Below are 16,389 nucleotides of genomic sequence, written 5' to 3' on the forward strand. Positions count from 1 at the left end.
ACTTAACAGAGACTGGATTCCAACCAACTTAAAAAGTTATGTTTAAGTCATTAGTTGTCACAACATAGTCAAGTTTACCTAATGAACAACAGAACAAAATATTTTTTGTTGGCTGAACATAAATAGATAATATAGATTCTTAACAGATGATTACAGTAACAATGCATAAAAAGAATTAAAGCATATTTTAAGCTAGCAAGAACTAAAACACTAATCTTTAAAAGAAAAACACATAAGAAACTATCCAACCGCTAGCGCTGGGGAAGGCCATCTCCCTTTTATACCCGTATATTCGGGAAGGAGTCCAGCCAACAAATTTAATTGGCCAAATTCATTGGCATTTTCACAACTATACAGAAGATGATAGGTTCTCAAGTCAAACCCCATCTGTTGGTTCAACAAGACGTCGAGAGACCGACAGAAAGAGAACAATAATTTAACCCCTTTTACAATAAGTTATGTGTTTAAGTTGCATATTTATCTTTGTAGGGAGAACATTTTGCAAGAGTAAAGACTTTAAAAAAAAATTCAAGACTCTGCTCCTGGCCTACAAGACCACCACTGGTTTGGCACCCCCTTATCTTCATTCACTTATGCAGACTTATGTACCTGCCGGATCCTTACGTTCAGCAAACGAACAACGTCTTGTGGTGCCATCCCAAAAAGGTAAAAAATCACTCTCACGAACCTTCTCTGGATCGGTTCCACATTTGTGGAATGATCTGCCTGCTGCTACAAGATCAGCAGATCCTGTCACCATCTTTAATTATCGGCTGAAAACACATCTCTTCTGTCTGCACCTGACTGATCATTTTTCATTTCAATATCTTTTCTACAATATCTAAAAAAATTAAATAAATGCATGCTTATTTAAGCTTAGATAAACTAAACTTGGCTCTGTACACTGTAGTAGGCTTTGTGAGACTTTTTATTGGTCTTATGCTTTTTGTTGTCCTAATGTTTGACCCAATTGCTTCAATTGTTTACCCAATTTGTAAGTCGCTTTGGATAAAAGCGTCTGCTAAACGACTAAATGTAAATGCAAAAACTTAAACTATTATTGTGAGTGGATTGCCTGCTACAGTGCCTCTGATTAACAGCTCAGATTTTTTGTTTAAGCTCGTGGTCAGAAGTTCAATGCAACATTCAGTTCTGTTTTCAAGCAAACTGTTGTACAACATACTATACTGATGGTCTTGAACACGTCTTCTTGGGATTTCTATAGATGACTGATGTTCTCGCTGTGCAGGACTACCAACAATACATCAGAGAAAGAGTCCTGAGATGGGACATTAAGCTTGTAAAATTGTTTTGATAGACATGTTGTGTCTGCAAAATGTTTTCTCGAGGCCTTAACTCATAGTCAACACTAGATGGCAGAATAGTGACATTCACTATTCGAAGTTCATTTGGATTAAGTAAACATTTTGTGAATTGCTGTTGTGCCATTCCTTTAAAATATAAAATCTAGAAATATTAATTAATAACAATAATAGTAGTTATTATCCTCATTATAAATCAGTGGTGGAAATTAAAACAAAATAAGATTATAGAAGATAAAAAATAAATAATCAACTAAATATTGATTGTCATAGTGAAATACACATACATTAAAATTAAAACTAAATATATCTAAAATGAGAATACATTTAGTATAAATATATATGGTTGAGATTTTTTTTTACGAAAATGGAGTATGAATGAAGTCATTATAGTTCTTAAATTTAGTAAATGTGTACAAATAGTGCTTTTCCCTACATGCATTGTTTCACAGAGGCTTTATATAAATATTTTAGTACGAAACACTTTTTTATGAATCAATAAAAACAAACATCCTGTAAAACAACTAAATGTGAGTGCAGCAAATAACAAAACAAATATGCTTGTAAAGAAATTTTGGACAAAATTTGTCTTGTTCTGGTGAGTCACTTCACAAATGTGTGATTGTTGAGCTTGTAAACAGTGTGACCAAAAAAATCGCACAAATTGTGTCCAGTATTACAGAGATTATAAACAGAGAACTCTGATATAATCTGAGATAAATCTGTTTTAAAGCTACACATCATTTTAAACCCCAAATTGCACCTACCGAGGTGTCAAACAGGCCAAATTCACAGATCCTCCATCCACTTTCTATTCGGTGTCCTTTAAGTCGATGCATTTCAGATTTATTCATACATTTCCAATATATTTATGCATGAGTTCTCTACACTCAAACCCCCCCCCACACACACACACACACACCCCATCCCATTACTGTAATCCATCACTCCAGCCCAGCATCATCCGCCATGCAAGCAGCCCCTAAATTACCATGGCAACCACTGGGCCTCAGCTCATTGCAGCCGCACTCTTATTGGAAGAAAAGCTCAGGCAGCAGTCTGAGGCTGTCTGGTGGATGTGGTAATTGGCTTGGAGTCTCCAATCACCCCCACCCTCGAAGTGAACACACACAAACCCGCACATCATTCCGAGACACAAAAAAGAATCCTTAATATATATTAAAAAACAACTATTATGGGAAATATTGTGATTGAGTGGTAAAGGGTTCACATTTAAAAAAAAGAAAAAAAAAGCTTGAGGTGTTCTCTGGGTCTGGTTTGCTCAGAAATGTAATCATATATATTTTTGTATTATCTATATATTCAAGCAGTTTGCTGTAACAAAAGCAAAATGAGCATTCATGCACACACAAAAAGCTGGAAAAGAATATTTACTGTGTTAACAATTTTGAATGTTTTATTGGAATAGAATGAGGCAGAATACTATAATACTGAGTACTGTCCTTCTCGCATAGAAAATGAGCTACATTGCATCGTTGGGTCATATACAGTTTGCATAACCTTCACTGCTTCTTGTAATGGAGGTTTCAATAAATGGTCTTTTTCAGTATGGGGAAGAAGAGTTTACCCCAAAAATTCAAATTCTGCTTTCATTCACCCACACCCACATGCTGTGCCAAACTCATATCTAACTCCACTTTCAACAGGACGAAACACAAAAAAGAGGACCAGTTTTATTGGTCGCGCAACTACAACTACTACAATGAATGAGCTCTCAAGCAAAAGCACTATAATGTATACAAATGCTTTATGAACTACATTACTGTATTATAAAATAAATAATACACATCTTATTAGTAGAAAAACATAATGTTAGGGAAGTTGTGAATAAAAAGGAAAATAATAAATCATACAAAAATATAAAAATGAAAACAAATTTCCATTATTAAAATTAAGCAAAAAAAACTAATGAAAGGTATTTTGGTTCTGCATCACATGAAACATCACAGAAGACAGAAAAATCAGATAATGTACATTTTTTTATTTCCTGCTTGTCAAATTGGACAGAAATAAAACTAAGGACATTCTTTAAAATAGACGGCGAGCAGCAGCAATCACAGCAACTCAGATCCACATAGGAGCACCCATTTCAAATTCAAAGAAAAAATATACAACTCAGTCCTGAGTCAAAACGCACTTCGTTTCTCCACACATCTGTTTTATTTTCAACGGACAGTTACAAGAAAGGAAAACACGCACGCGTCCTCTCATACAAGAGCATCTTTTTGTGTGTGTTGGTTGGGGGAATGGATTAGAAAAACTGCAAGCAAAAATCACAGCACAATATACAGGTAGAGAAGACCCTCTCGACAAAGGGAGCAGAGTCGGGTCAGAAGATCGAAAGCGGTCCTCAAATGGAAATAAAGTCGCTTACCATTAAAAAATCTGGTTAGGATGTATGCATGTGGAAAACGCACAAGTTCGTTTAACCCATGCTTTCTCTTCCAACTCTCACATTACTAAGAATACAATCACATGATGACTCAAGCACTCGTCGATAAAGACCAGTGGACTATAACACTTATTTCATACAGCCCCTCTCTTGAAAAGGGGACATTATTAACAGCATGACAATCGTTTGACGTCCTCAAAAAATTACAAAGGTTCAAACTATCCAAAAATCTCACCAAGGCAGACAAATCAAAATAGTTTTGCCTATTAACCTAATGCTGTGTTCACACCAAACGCGAATCAAGCGCTTTGCGTGAGTAAATTACATACAAAGTCAATGCAAAGATGCAAATAGATGCAAACTTGCAATGCGAATGACACATGTTCTGCGCAAGTTGAAAAATTTCAACTCAAGAGAGAAATGTGCATGAAGAGCTCATTGACACCTACTGTTTGACACGTCCAAAGGTGATGTTTTACACGTCACTCACACGAAAATAATGAACTATTCCTGTGAGTAATAAATGGCGTGGATTGTGATTGTTCGTGTTTGGTGTGAACTCAGCATTAAAGGCGAAGTGTGTCATTTCTACAGTAGGAGTCCTTTCTATCTTGCCATCTCTCTTTCATTGGTCAATTAAAAACAGTTGGTCCCGCCCCAAACTCTTGCCATTGGTTGAGCTGATGTTGCTATGCTGCTCAAACAAACAGAGCAACGGTTTAAAAGCGACATAAAGCCACAAAAAATGACACACTTCACCTCTAAGATTTCTCTATGTTATAACTGGAGAATCAACACATTTCAAGTGTAATTATTGTTTGGTTAATGTGCCTTCAATTTTGTTACTCTAATTCAATTGCTTTCATTTTATTATCAAAGTGCCCTCAACTAAACCCACAGACTGTGCAAAATTGTCAGAAGTACAAAATGAACAATGAGGGCGTTCGACAATACAACTTAGGTTGGCTCAACAGTGAAGTTGAATTATCAAAATGTGAAATCAAGACTATTTCTACTGACAAAACATTTCTACTCTTTCAAAAAGAATGGAAAAGATCACCTAATTTATATATCTGGTAACAGTGCCAATGGCATAGTGCTCATTAAAATTGGAAAATGATACAAAAATAGAAATAACCCAATAACATGGATTAATATTCCACTAGCTGTGTAGAAAAGGCTGTTTTCACATTTTGATGCATTACAGCACATGAAACATTTCACTTGAGTCTATAACATGGACCGATTTAGGATAGACAGAGCACTTATCTATTTACAGCAAATGTCTCGCAACTTAAAGCTCAAGGACTCCGAGAAGACAAAATGGCAGGCAGTCTTTCAGTTAGGCCACGGATAAGAGGGGACTTTTGGTTCAAAACCGTCACCTCGGCACAATCTCACAAACACGCACACATCCTGCCTTCCCCCATTGGTTTGAACTTCTTTTAAGCAGACCGCAGTAGCAAATTTCATAACACAAAGCAGAGCTCGTTCTACAAAAAAGCTGCACGATTTTCTTGTCAAGAAAAGGAAAAAATGCCACTAAAAATAGACCATATAATGTATCTCCAAGCTGGTTTTCGGTTCGTCCAGAAAAACAAAAAATCACATTTGCAGTGGCATCAAAAATGGCAGAATTCAAACGCCTCCCACTTTGAACGCTCCGCACACTGTACTCTTTCCAGACTCCGGCTTTCTGACGTTTCAAAGAGTTTTTAAAGCGCACGTACATACAGACACAACTTACCCAGAGAGGGTCACAAACACAAAAAACATTATTGCAGAATAAGTGTGCTTTCTTCCATTTTTTGTCCTTAAATCATTTTAAAACGATACTGTTACAACATGCAAGCAAGTCATCATAAAAAAGAGAGCGATCAAACATTTAACGCCCTGTTTTTAAAACAAGGCCAGACGTTGCCCGAGAAATATACACTCTTACAAACGCACCCTTGCTGAGAGGGAGTTTGATGTTGGCTTTAGAATAGGAAGAGGTGGGGAACTCGTTGGAAGTACGGAAGAAATCATTTTCTTTCTTTTCTTTTTTCACGCAGAGCAACTTCTCTGCTTGATAGACATGCACCTCTGACATTTTTAATAAAGGGTTATCAACGCATGAAAACGGTTCCAGCATTCTTGGTCCGTGATGGATCACTTCTGTTTTTGGAACGATTCCTAGAATTTAGTGCAACGTGTTGCATTGACCAAATGTTGTACCTTGGAGGGATGTTAATTATTGAATATTTCATTCGTCTTTGTAATTAACAAAAAGCCAAATTTCATCACGTGCTGGTGTCTGCTTCCGAACAATACCGCGAAGAATCAATGGCACGTTGACAGCGCTTTCTCTCCAATCACAAGCTTTGGTGAGATGCACGCATGCTCACGTCTCATCTCGTCGTCTATTGATGTCACAGAGACTCCTCCCCCAATTCGTGCAAAAAGTGTCTCCTCAGCCGCAAACCGTTTGGCACTGCTTGTCTAACCACCATAAAACAGAGTTAGACAAGAAGAAGACCCCACAGGTCCGAGAAGGAACAAGCTCTTTGGAGGGACGGATGAGGAGCTTTAGTCCCGACTCACAAAAATGTTGGTGGCTTCAGGTGGTTTTCCTTGCAGTCACCGTGCATGGCAAATGAAAGAGTGTTCTCTTCTGGTTGATGATGGGGGAGACTCTTTGGATCTTTGAAGATGGGATAGAGGTGGATGAGACTGGTGGGGTGAAGAAGGGCATGTGGATTAGGTTAGTGTGATGTAGGCGGACGCTTTTTCTTTTAGCTGGCGCAGACACAGGTGGCAACTCCAGCTTCCTGCAAAGAAAAGAAAATTGGTGTTAAAAGCAGAAATAGAGCTGAATTTAGATTTTTTTTAAATAGTGTTTATTTCCTTAATCAATATTTGTCTCTGACTTTAATTAAATATCTTTTGACAAATTTGATTTTTTTGCATACCAAACTCACTAACATTTGTTAAGTATGTTTTAAAATGCTTCAGAAATTCTTTGAAAACAAGTCTTAATATCTTATATAATTATTAATTATAATAATAATCTTATTTAAACATTTTTAGAGGCACTAACGTCTTTTCTGTATTTCACTTTCGCATCCTAAGATGCCCATGAGGTTTACCAGCTTGTGTTACGCTTAGATTCACCCCTGTCCCCACACCTGTGACCCATCTGTCATCACTGACTTACATCCAACACCAGCCATATGTCTGTCAAACAACCTGCATCTATAATACAGTATATTCATATCACTTCGGCTCTTTTTATGCTTAGAAGTGAATATGAACTTGTTTTCATAGAAGTTGAGGTCTGAAAATATATAGAGCATCTTTTCTGTTATTTTGACCTGTTTCTCCGGTTTTCAGCAAAAAATGCAAATAGATAAATGCAATTATTATATTTGAAATTTGGGAGAAATGTTGTTAGTGGTTAACAGAATTAAACAAAACTCATAATTTTAGCTAAACACGTACAGTACCTATAAATAGTGAATTCAGAAAAAAACTGAAAATGGTCTTTAAAATGGTCTCTTAGCTTTTTTTCCCCCACAGCTGTATGTGTTTTGAACTTAAATTTTCATTCACTTTTTCATAAATACTGAAACTAATTACATTATTGACACTGTGTTTTGTTAGTTTTCACAAAAAAACGAAAAAAGTGCCTAAAAATGGATTTCATTCTTTGACATGGCCTACACTCGTATTAAAGGGGTATTTGGTATGTTATAAGTTGCTCATGCGTGTATTGGACACGTATAATGGCAAAAATTAAAGTGTCGAAACAAAAGATGCATTCTATCTAAAAACTAATGCTTACCCAGACCTGCCTGAAACACCTTGTGTAACCACATCCCCACAAATCTATGTCAGTATGTGGTATGATTTAACTAAGATATACGCAAGTAATTGCTTTGGAACCTGATGTTCCAAATATGGTAAGAGGCGTTACATTTTCGTCACACGCTTGCAGTATTCGACCAATGATTATGCACTGGTTAACTGGCCAATCATAGCACGCTTTTCCGACCGATGAGCTTTGTAAAAAATCTGGACGTTTCAAAGAGGAGATACAAATTGCACGGTGTGTGGACAATACAGCATTTTTGGACCTTAGATCGTGTATAAAAATTTTATAGCAATTAAAACAAACGATCATATTCATTTTAGCCGTGTCATATGACCCCTTTAAGGCTATATTTTCAAAGGATGTTCTTTGATTTTAATTTGAAGACAGTAAATCACAAAAAATTACTTTCAATGCAAGGTCACATGTACAAATTAGGGTAATCCCATTTTAAATTTAAAAACAGCTAAATCCCTATTGGTTGACCACTAAACTTCATATTGAATGTGGGCGTGTCTAAGGTTGTTAGGGAAAAACACAATAAGCACATACCCTCCGGTGGCTCCGCCATAGGGGGGCTTAGACAATACATGTGGTATCCTCTGTCGCAGTCATCACAGAATAAAAGCTGATCCTAAAAAAATAATGCAACATGATCTTTGTATGCAAATTTCACCAAACACCAGCACTGGGGTTTGGATTAAAAAGCTCAGAAAGCAATAAACAGGTACACAAAGGTTTGCGCTATAAATTTTATTTACATCATTCTCTGACGTGCCGCACAAACTGCACGATTTGCATTCGATACACTGCCAGCGGTACGTCCTCACCGCAGCCGTCATGTTGACGGTGAATTGCAGACACGACGGATGACCTGCATAAAAAGAGAAGGTAATAGAGAGGAAACCTTTATAAATCGGAAAGCCGAGCAGAGCCGAGAAGGGCTCGGCCTCACCTGATCGGCCGCAGTCGGCGCAAGAAATGAGATCTTCGGGACAGCCTGTTTTCTTAGAGCCCCCTAAACAGAAGTCGCAGTAGCCGTTGGGGATGACAGAGCCGTCGGCTGCTTTTTTGGCTGAAATGGGACAAAGGTGCAAAATTAATAAGGAAGAATGAAGGAAAGAGAAGTTCATGTGTTTTAGTGTGCTGTTGTAGTTAACAGGGGTGCTTTATGTGGATGCTAGAATTTTGCCAGGTTGTTTTGGGTTGATTTTTCCAGAAAATAGAAACTTATAACTAAAAAAACGAACTAAAACTGATATAATGTACTACATAAATAAATTATTTTTTAATAACTTAACTTATAAAGTAACAAAAACAAATTCATTTAAAATTGAAACAAACAGCACACATGAATCAATCTGAGGTATCTTTCACAGTCAGTGCGGAAACATCAGTGTGCTTTAGGATCACAGGATGATTCGAATCTCTAGCCCTAAGCATTAGAAATAATAACAGTGATGCTTGCCAAGTGCAAATACCACTAACTAGAGCTGCTTTATGATCCCTGCAGGATTGTGTCGTAGGTTTTCTGGCCATATGTTTTCTTTCGCAGTGCTGTATACACACAGGGCTGCTGAAGCCTGCAGGTGGAGGGGAAACACGTGCTCTTCATAGGCAGAACTGGAGATCTGTTAAATATTGTCACAGGATGAGAGGACACTGCTGTGCAGAAAGACACAAATACACAGTAGGGGACTGGTGTATATAATTAACAAGAAAGACCAGGATGTCTCCGGTTTTCCCAGTCACTGCACAGCACTTAAATCAGTTGCCTTTATGGCTGAATGAATCCGTCGTGAAGAGAGTTGAATTAAAGCCTTGACTCAGAGAAGGTGAAACTGAGTGCTTGTGTTTCAACGGTTTGTTTTAAAACTGGACAATATAACAAATTATTTATAGTTTTATTTGCAAGCTTAGGCTATATCGTATGTATGTATATTTAGGTAATTGCTCTATATCAGTGGTTCTCAACTCTGGCTCACGAGGTCCACTTTAGCCCCAACTCTGATTAAGCACCTGGAGAAGCTAATCAGTGACTTCAGGAACAGACGCGCTGTGCTGCAACGATGTGTCATGCATTCAGACTTCTTCACAATGTTAACCGTGCTGTCTTCTCATGTTTAACATGGTCAACTTGTCAAAAAATAGTTGGGCGTATTTCGTAGTATTTCTGTGCTCAATACACTCCCCCAGCGATCGTACAGGTTTCGGAAAGTTTATTTCGAAAATATAAAACGGTTTTGTAACAATGTTTCTTAGTCCCTTATTGCACAATTCTTCCGAAAAAGCACGTGCCACGCCCATGCGGCAGCATGGAGAGCAGGAGAAGGAGCATGCGCAGACATACGCGAAGTTCAGGTGTGTGTTTGTTCACTGCAATTGTGTGATGAATGTTATATAAACTGTTGATATAATGCTGGATTTGGAGTTAGTTTGAAACTGATATATGGAGCTGTCCCAGCGCTAAAAGATGCTGGACATGAACCGCATGCGGTGAGTAAAAACTGATGTCTGTGATTTGTTGACAATATGTTTTAGTTCAGCCTACCCCTCCCCCCCACAAGCGCCGTATGATTTCGGAAGTAATCGTACAGCTGTATCTACTTTTATAAATGTGATCAAACTGAATACTCTTCGAAAATAGAACGTATCCAATACTACTCTATATGTACTCAGATTAATATGAGATTGGCAGAAACCTGTGTGTTAGGGGGCTGCTTTAATGTGAGATAGGTCTAATAACAGAAAGGTCTGTCTTGGTTGATAAACCAATCAAAACCTCTAGAGCTAGGGGGTTGGTTTCCCGCGCTTTAACGCTCAACATGAGGCACAATCCTCCGTTCATTACATATTGTTAACATTATCAGGCACAACATTCTTTATGTGGAATGTGGAATCCTTCAAATAAAGTAAGTCATGCTGGAGAAAAGTTTAGGCTGCAATGGAGTAAAGTAACACAGCAGAATGCCAACATGTGATTTTTGAAGTGTCTTACAATTACTGCTGACTGATATTGTGAATTAAATTTTATTAGATGCAATGAATCTGTTTACATTTGTCCGTTTCTAAAGCACATCAATAACTTGCAGTTCACCATAGTCTAGAAAGCATTCAGTAAAATCTTGAAGGTTCTTTAATAAAATTAATTTCTATATTATTTACTTGATTTGTGTTCATGCTATTTAATTTAAATTATTATTGATTAGTTTATTATACCAAACTGTGAACAATTTTTTGTGGTGTTATGCGGTTCAAAGTTAAATAAATCCATGTAATTTATGTCTTACTAATGACAAATACTTAATTTATTGTTGTTCAATTCAAAGAAAAATGTTAGTATGCATGTGTGGGGGGCCACAGGTCTTGACTTTGCTTAGGGCCCCCAAAATGGTAAACACGCCCCTGCCTGTGCAGTGAAATTTAAGGTTTATATCTTAATGTCTTATATAATAGGCAAACGTTAATTTTTTCCAAAGAATCTCATCTATCCTCAATGTACAGAATGGGTAGTGCCAGTTCTTTAAATGGGTTAACAGGGGCACGACCATGAAAAGGAGAACCACTGGCATAAAGGGTTAGTTTATCCAAAATTTCATATAATTATTGTATAATAATTTTCTTCTAATGTATAATTAGTTGTGTGTTTATTATTAATGTGCTATATTTATTATTATATTATATTATCATTAGCTTTGTGTTGATTTATTTACATGCACCAACAAAATAATACATAAAAGATTTTTTTTAGCATTTGAGACTTGTGTTAACATAAATCAAAGGCTCTATTTAAACATATGTGACATGGGTCCCAAATGGTGCCCTGCACCAGGCCGGAGGCGCACAACAGCCACAAACCTCTCTCCAGTCCCCTTCTGAAACCTACAATGACAAATGGGAAAACGGGCTTCTGGGCTTCACAGACACAAGCTGGCCATCGCAATACCGCAAGCACATGCCACAATTGTGCCAACTGGGACTGGACCGAGTCCCAAATGGCACGCTGGTCAGAAAACTAGTCTACTAAAATTAATGGCAAAAGAAACTTTCATTTTTTTTCACCAATACAAACATCCTGAATACATTGTGTGAATATCCAATCTACTATATTTTCTACAAAGAAATAGTAGCTATGGTGTTGTAAAGCTCATATATAGTAATCAGGAGCAGGTTATGTAGCTCTGCCGGGTGATTTGGAGCGCTGTGGCCCTCTCCTGCGAGGTCATTAATCCACTCCATCCTCCAGAGATCCTATCAGTGGGGGAGGGAGCATGTATGTGTATGAGGGAGAGAGCGAGTGGGGGAAATCTGTGCTGTTTTATTCCCTAATCCCCAGAAAGAGAGAGAAAGTCTCCGATAAGCCAAAGAGAGAGTAAGTATTAAAAAATCCAGTGCAGATGTCGGCTGTCCGCTAAATCAACCTGCCCGCTGCATAAATGTAGACACAAATAACTCAACAAAACGCAAATTACAAATGCAAAGGCGAGCCGGGAAGACCAAACAACTCAGCGAGGTTTCTAAAAGAGGACGGAAGATCTGGACTGAAGCACTTTGTAAATCAAGTCCGCATTAAAACACAGAGCATGTGGCACGATCATGCCTCTCGCAGTCTGTCAGAAGCCGCAGCGCTGTGACACGTGCAGCTGCAGCGACCGGCATTAGAACTGCAGAACCGTGTGCTGTCCATGGTGCCTGAACATTTCGCTATTTGTGTACTGCTGAAAGTTGATAAGTCACAGTGCAGAAACGAACAGTTAACACACAAACGAAAATTCTGTCATCATTTACTCACACTCTTGTCATTTCAAACCTGTATGACTTTCTTTCTACTGCGGAGTACAAAAGAAGATATTTTGAAAAATGTTGGTAACCGACTCATTTTCTTCTATTGTTTAAACAGAACCAAGTAAATGGACGCCAATGTTTTTTCAAATTTAAAAAATATCTTCTTTTGTGTTTTGCAGAAGAAAGAAAGTCATACAGGTTACTATCAAAATAAATGTAGAATATTAAAAGATTTAGGAGTTTAAATTTTTTTGCGAACTGGTTTTTATAAAACAGTACGCAGAAAACGGAATGAGATCTCTATACAGTATCCAGATTTCAAGATTCTCATTTACGCTGCATAATTAGAACATGAAAACTGTTGGAGTGCAGCAACTGTGCATGAGAAAAGAGGGACACAATCTGCTGTACCCAAATATTTGCTGCAGAATATGACTCACATAACGTGTCACTGAACTTTTCTCTGTCAGTCCTCTCTCTCTCTCCATTTATTTTGTCATAAAATATTTAAGCGACTGCAGAAACATCTCTATTAAAGGAATAGTTCTCAGTTTAATAACAATGTTGTTATTTGTTAGAACTTCCAAATGGCTTGTTCCGTACAATGGTGGATGCTGACCACAGCATTAAAGGTCCAGGTTGTACATTTTTTGAGGATTTATGGACAGAAATGCAATATAAGAAACAAACATCTTCAGAAATGTATAAAAACCTTACATAATGAAGTGACATGTTTTTATTACCTTAGAATGAGTTATTTCTATCTACATACAGCACGGACCCCTTACGTGGAATTCCCCATGTTGTTTCTACAGTGGCCAACACTAGAAATCTATTCTTTTGTCCCTCTTTTATTTCATTTCTCAAAGGCAAGCCGTGCTCACTAATCCCCATGGAGCATACACATGAGGGCACACAAACACATGCTCATACGTGCACACGCATGTTGACACTAACATGGTCAGCACACATAAATGATTAAACAAAAGATGAAACCCTGGAGAGTGAATCAGCGAATTCTAAAAGGGCTATGTGTATGCAATAGGGACTGTCCTGTAGTCAGCCTGATTCAAGAGAAATTCTTTCAATTATTAAAACCCTGCAGTGATGTTTGGAGGTATTCTGTTCTAATGTTCAGGTACAGCCAATCAATCATGCCTTCACATACATACACACACACACACACACACACACAATAACAAAAATGATGTAAAGAGACGAGAGTGAGAGAGAGACAGATAGATGCTTTGTTCAAAAACCTAGTGAGCCGCCTATTGAGGCAGTATTTTTAGGCTTCATAGGCACCAGATATTACGCTCCAGATGCAAAGTGTTTCAAAACTTATAATTTAATGTGGCATATTCAGTGAAACAAATCCAAGATTGTGAAAGAAATGAACAATAAACTTTTGTTTAAACTATTAGTATAAAATATATAAAGTGTTAAAGGAGGGGTGCCCGGTTTCCGAATTACGCTTGTTCAGACAAAGTCGGGCCGAGTACCAAAACAACCTTGTAGCCAATCAGCAGTAAGGTCCACAGTGCCAAGGATGGACATTGGTCGAGCCGAGCGCTGATAAAAGCGAAAGGGGTAGGGGTGTGTCTGTTGTGGTGATTTGAGAAATCGGACACCCCGCCTTTAAGGAATTGCCAATTAAATAAATAATTGCATATTTCTCTTTGTCTGTTGCTGAGAGTGGACAAACCACAAGGCAGAAGAAATTTGAAGATAACATTTGTAGAATTAAGTCAGAAATTGTAATTAAAAATAAAAATAAATTAGTGAGTAATTGTGTGTATTTGTGTTGATTTTTGGGGTGCTTACAGTACTGCTAGAATTAGCAACATGCTAATATCAAACTCAATTGGGATTCATCCTGAATAAATTGTCCTTTGTGGACTGTTGTTGTGTGAGGCATTCTGGGCTGCTATGCTGCAGGTTCAGAATCAGATAAACTCTCAAAAATAAAGGTGCTACAAAGGTTCTTCACATCGATGCCATAGAAGAGCCATTTTTGGTTCCACAAAGAACCATTCAGTCAGGCTTGCCTTATAATCTGAAGAACCTTTCTTCGCCACGAAGAACCTTTTGTGGAACAGAACGTTAAAGCTTCTTTATAGAACCATTTAGACAAAAAAAAGATTCTTCTATGGTGTTGTGAAGCACCTTTAATTTTAGGAGTGTACTTATGAGGTTTCACACCAGTTACAAAGGTTTAGAAGGGATCTGTCTATGCATACAACAAGGCAACTTCTTGATTTTGGAACAGACCTTTTCATTGACACAAAAAAACGAAGATAGAGAGAAAGAGCCACAGAGTCAAGCCAAAAAAGACACATAGATAGAGAAACACACACAAGAGCTCCCAATTCTTCCCAACTCTTTCCCAAAGCAGCATTTGTCCAATTACGCAGAGAATACAGGCAGAACAGCACACTTCACAGCTTTCAAGTGCCTTGCAGCCCCATGGGAATCGAAAGACAGATAGAAAGAGGGATCCTCGTAAAAATCGTGCTCCTGCTCTCTCCACAACTCTCTCTCTCTTCCAAATGATCCTACAGTAACACAATTCAGTTTTAGCTAGAACACACATCTCTAATTAACACACAAATACAAAAGAGAGTCTCGCTGAAGCAACACCTCTACAGGGAACTGCTGGCAGAAACTTTACCACGGTAAGCCATCGCCAGCACTCCAAACAAACACGGTCTTCAACAGAAAATTTCAAATAAGAAAAGTGCAAAGGCATTTTTGCAGGTTGCTCTGACTAATAAAGGAGATTTGTCCAGGACATCGCTTTGACGGTGAAATGAGAGTTAGATAAAAGCAAAGAAAGACAGAATGCACATTTAGGAAGTTAAGCAGTGCATGAGTCATCGATGGAGAGTGTTTCATTACCATCATGCAGTTTTGTGAGTATTTTTAAAATAATTATTTTGGTTATATGCATGTGAATATGTTTTTAATTTGGTGTTTTTGATATAATCTGCTTATTTTGTGTTTTTTATTTTTTGCCATAAATCATTATTATCAGTCACCCTTTATGTTTGTCACTGGGTTTTGCAAATACCTAACCAGTAAAAAGTATGAAAAGTGCTTGTTAACTTTCAGAAGGACAGCGATGATATTCATATTTCAGCAGTGCTGTCTGACCACCCAACAGACCTCCATTGTAAGTGTATTACCGCACACTCTTTTGCTTGTTTTTTTGTTTTTCATTTAATGGAAGACATGTCAAAATCATACTCTGCACATGTTATCAAAAGAGTTTATATTGTATTTAAGCAGGAATACTCTTATAGACATGCTCTAAATCAGAGATTCTCAAACTTTTTGGATGTAAGGACCCCCTTTGGGTTGAGTGTGGTCCCCAAATAAAGAATTGTAATCTTTAACTTTAAGTTTTAATTAAACAAAAACATATTCAGTTATACAAATCTGAAAAATCAGTTATTTTGGTTGGTGGTATTATTTTCTCTGATTGCACAAAATTTATGATACTGTACATTTCTATATTTCATAAAATGCCAAAACATCTGTGGCCCCCAGTTTGAGAACCATTGCCCTGATGTATATTACAAAAATCCTTACAATAGTGTCTCTTAAGCCACAGTTTACAATGAGACATGTGGCACCTCATTAGGTTTTGCTGCAGTGTGGATGGATTTCACACAAACAAATGACGCACAAGTCCGCACATACAAACCCCTTGTGTTCTCTGCCTTATTACAGCTACACCTTTGCCTGATCATTTTTTTAGGTTGCTCGCATGCGGCACCCCAGTTTCTGACCATGACAAATGGGCCAGACTCCTGCTTTTAATACCCCCTCTATCATGGAACATCACACATACATCATGTCCATATCACATTTGTTAACAATATATTTATATATATATATATATATATATATATATATATACGTGTGTGTGTGCATATGCTCTATGTGTACAGTAAATATATATATATCTCACTATCTTTCATTCCTAAAGTGAAATGCTTAGCTGTCTTATATACTCA

At 37.5% G+C, this 16,389-nt stretch overlaps 1 protein-coding gene across 1 annotated transcript in view; it reads right to left on the reverse strand.

Annotated features, from left to right (window-relative positions):
- Positions 1-3,334: 3,334 nt before the first annotated feature.
- dpf1 (double PHD fingers 1) overlaps positions 3,335-16,389 on the reverse strand; it is a 45,089-nt gene continuing 32,034 nt past the window's right edge. Inside the window, exons 9-12 of the mRNA XM_056757767.1 lie at positions 8,541-8,660; positions 8,347-8,459; positions 8,138-8,219; positions 3,335-6,545 (exon numbers count right to left, since the gene is read on the reverse strand). Coding sequence (XP_056613745.1) covers positions 6,475-6,545; positions 8,138-8,219; positions 8,347-8,459; positions 8,541-8,660 — 386 coding nt within the window. The 3' untranslated portion in view covers positions 3,335-6,474. The remainder of the gene's footprint in view (positions 6,546-8,137; positions 8,220-8,346; positions 8,460-8,540; positions 8,661-16,389) is intronic.

Source organism: Triplophysa dalaica, chromosome 9, assembly GCF_015846415.1.
Source record: "Triplophysa dalaica isolate WHDGS20190420 chromosome 9, ASM1584641v1, whole genome shotgun sequence".
Taxonomy (NCBI): Eukaryota; Metazoa; Chordata; class Actinopteri; order Cypriniformes; family Nemacheilidae; genus Triplophysa; species Triplophysa dalaica.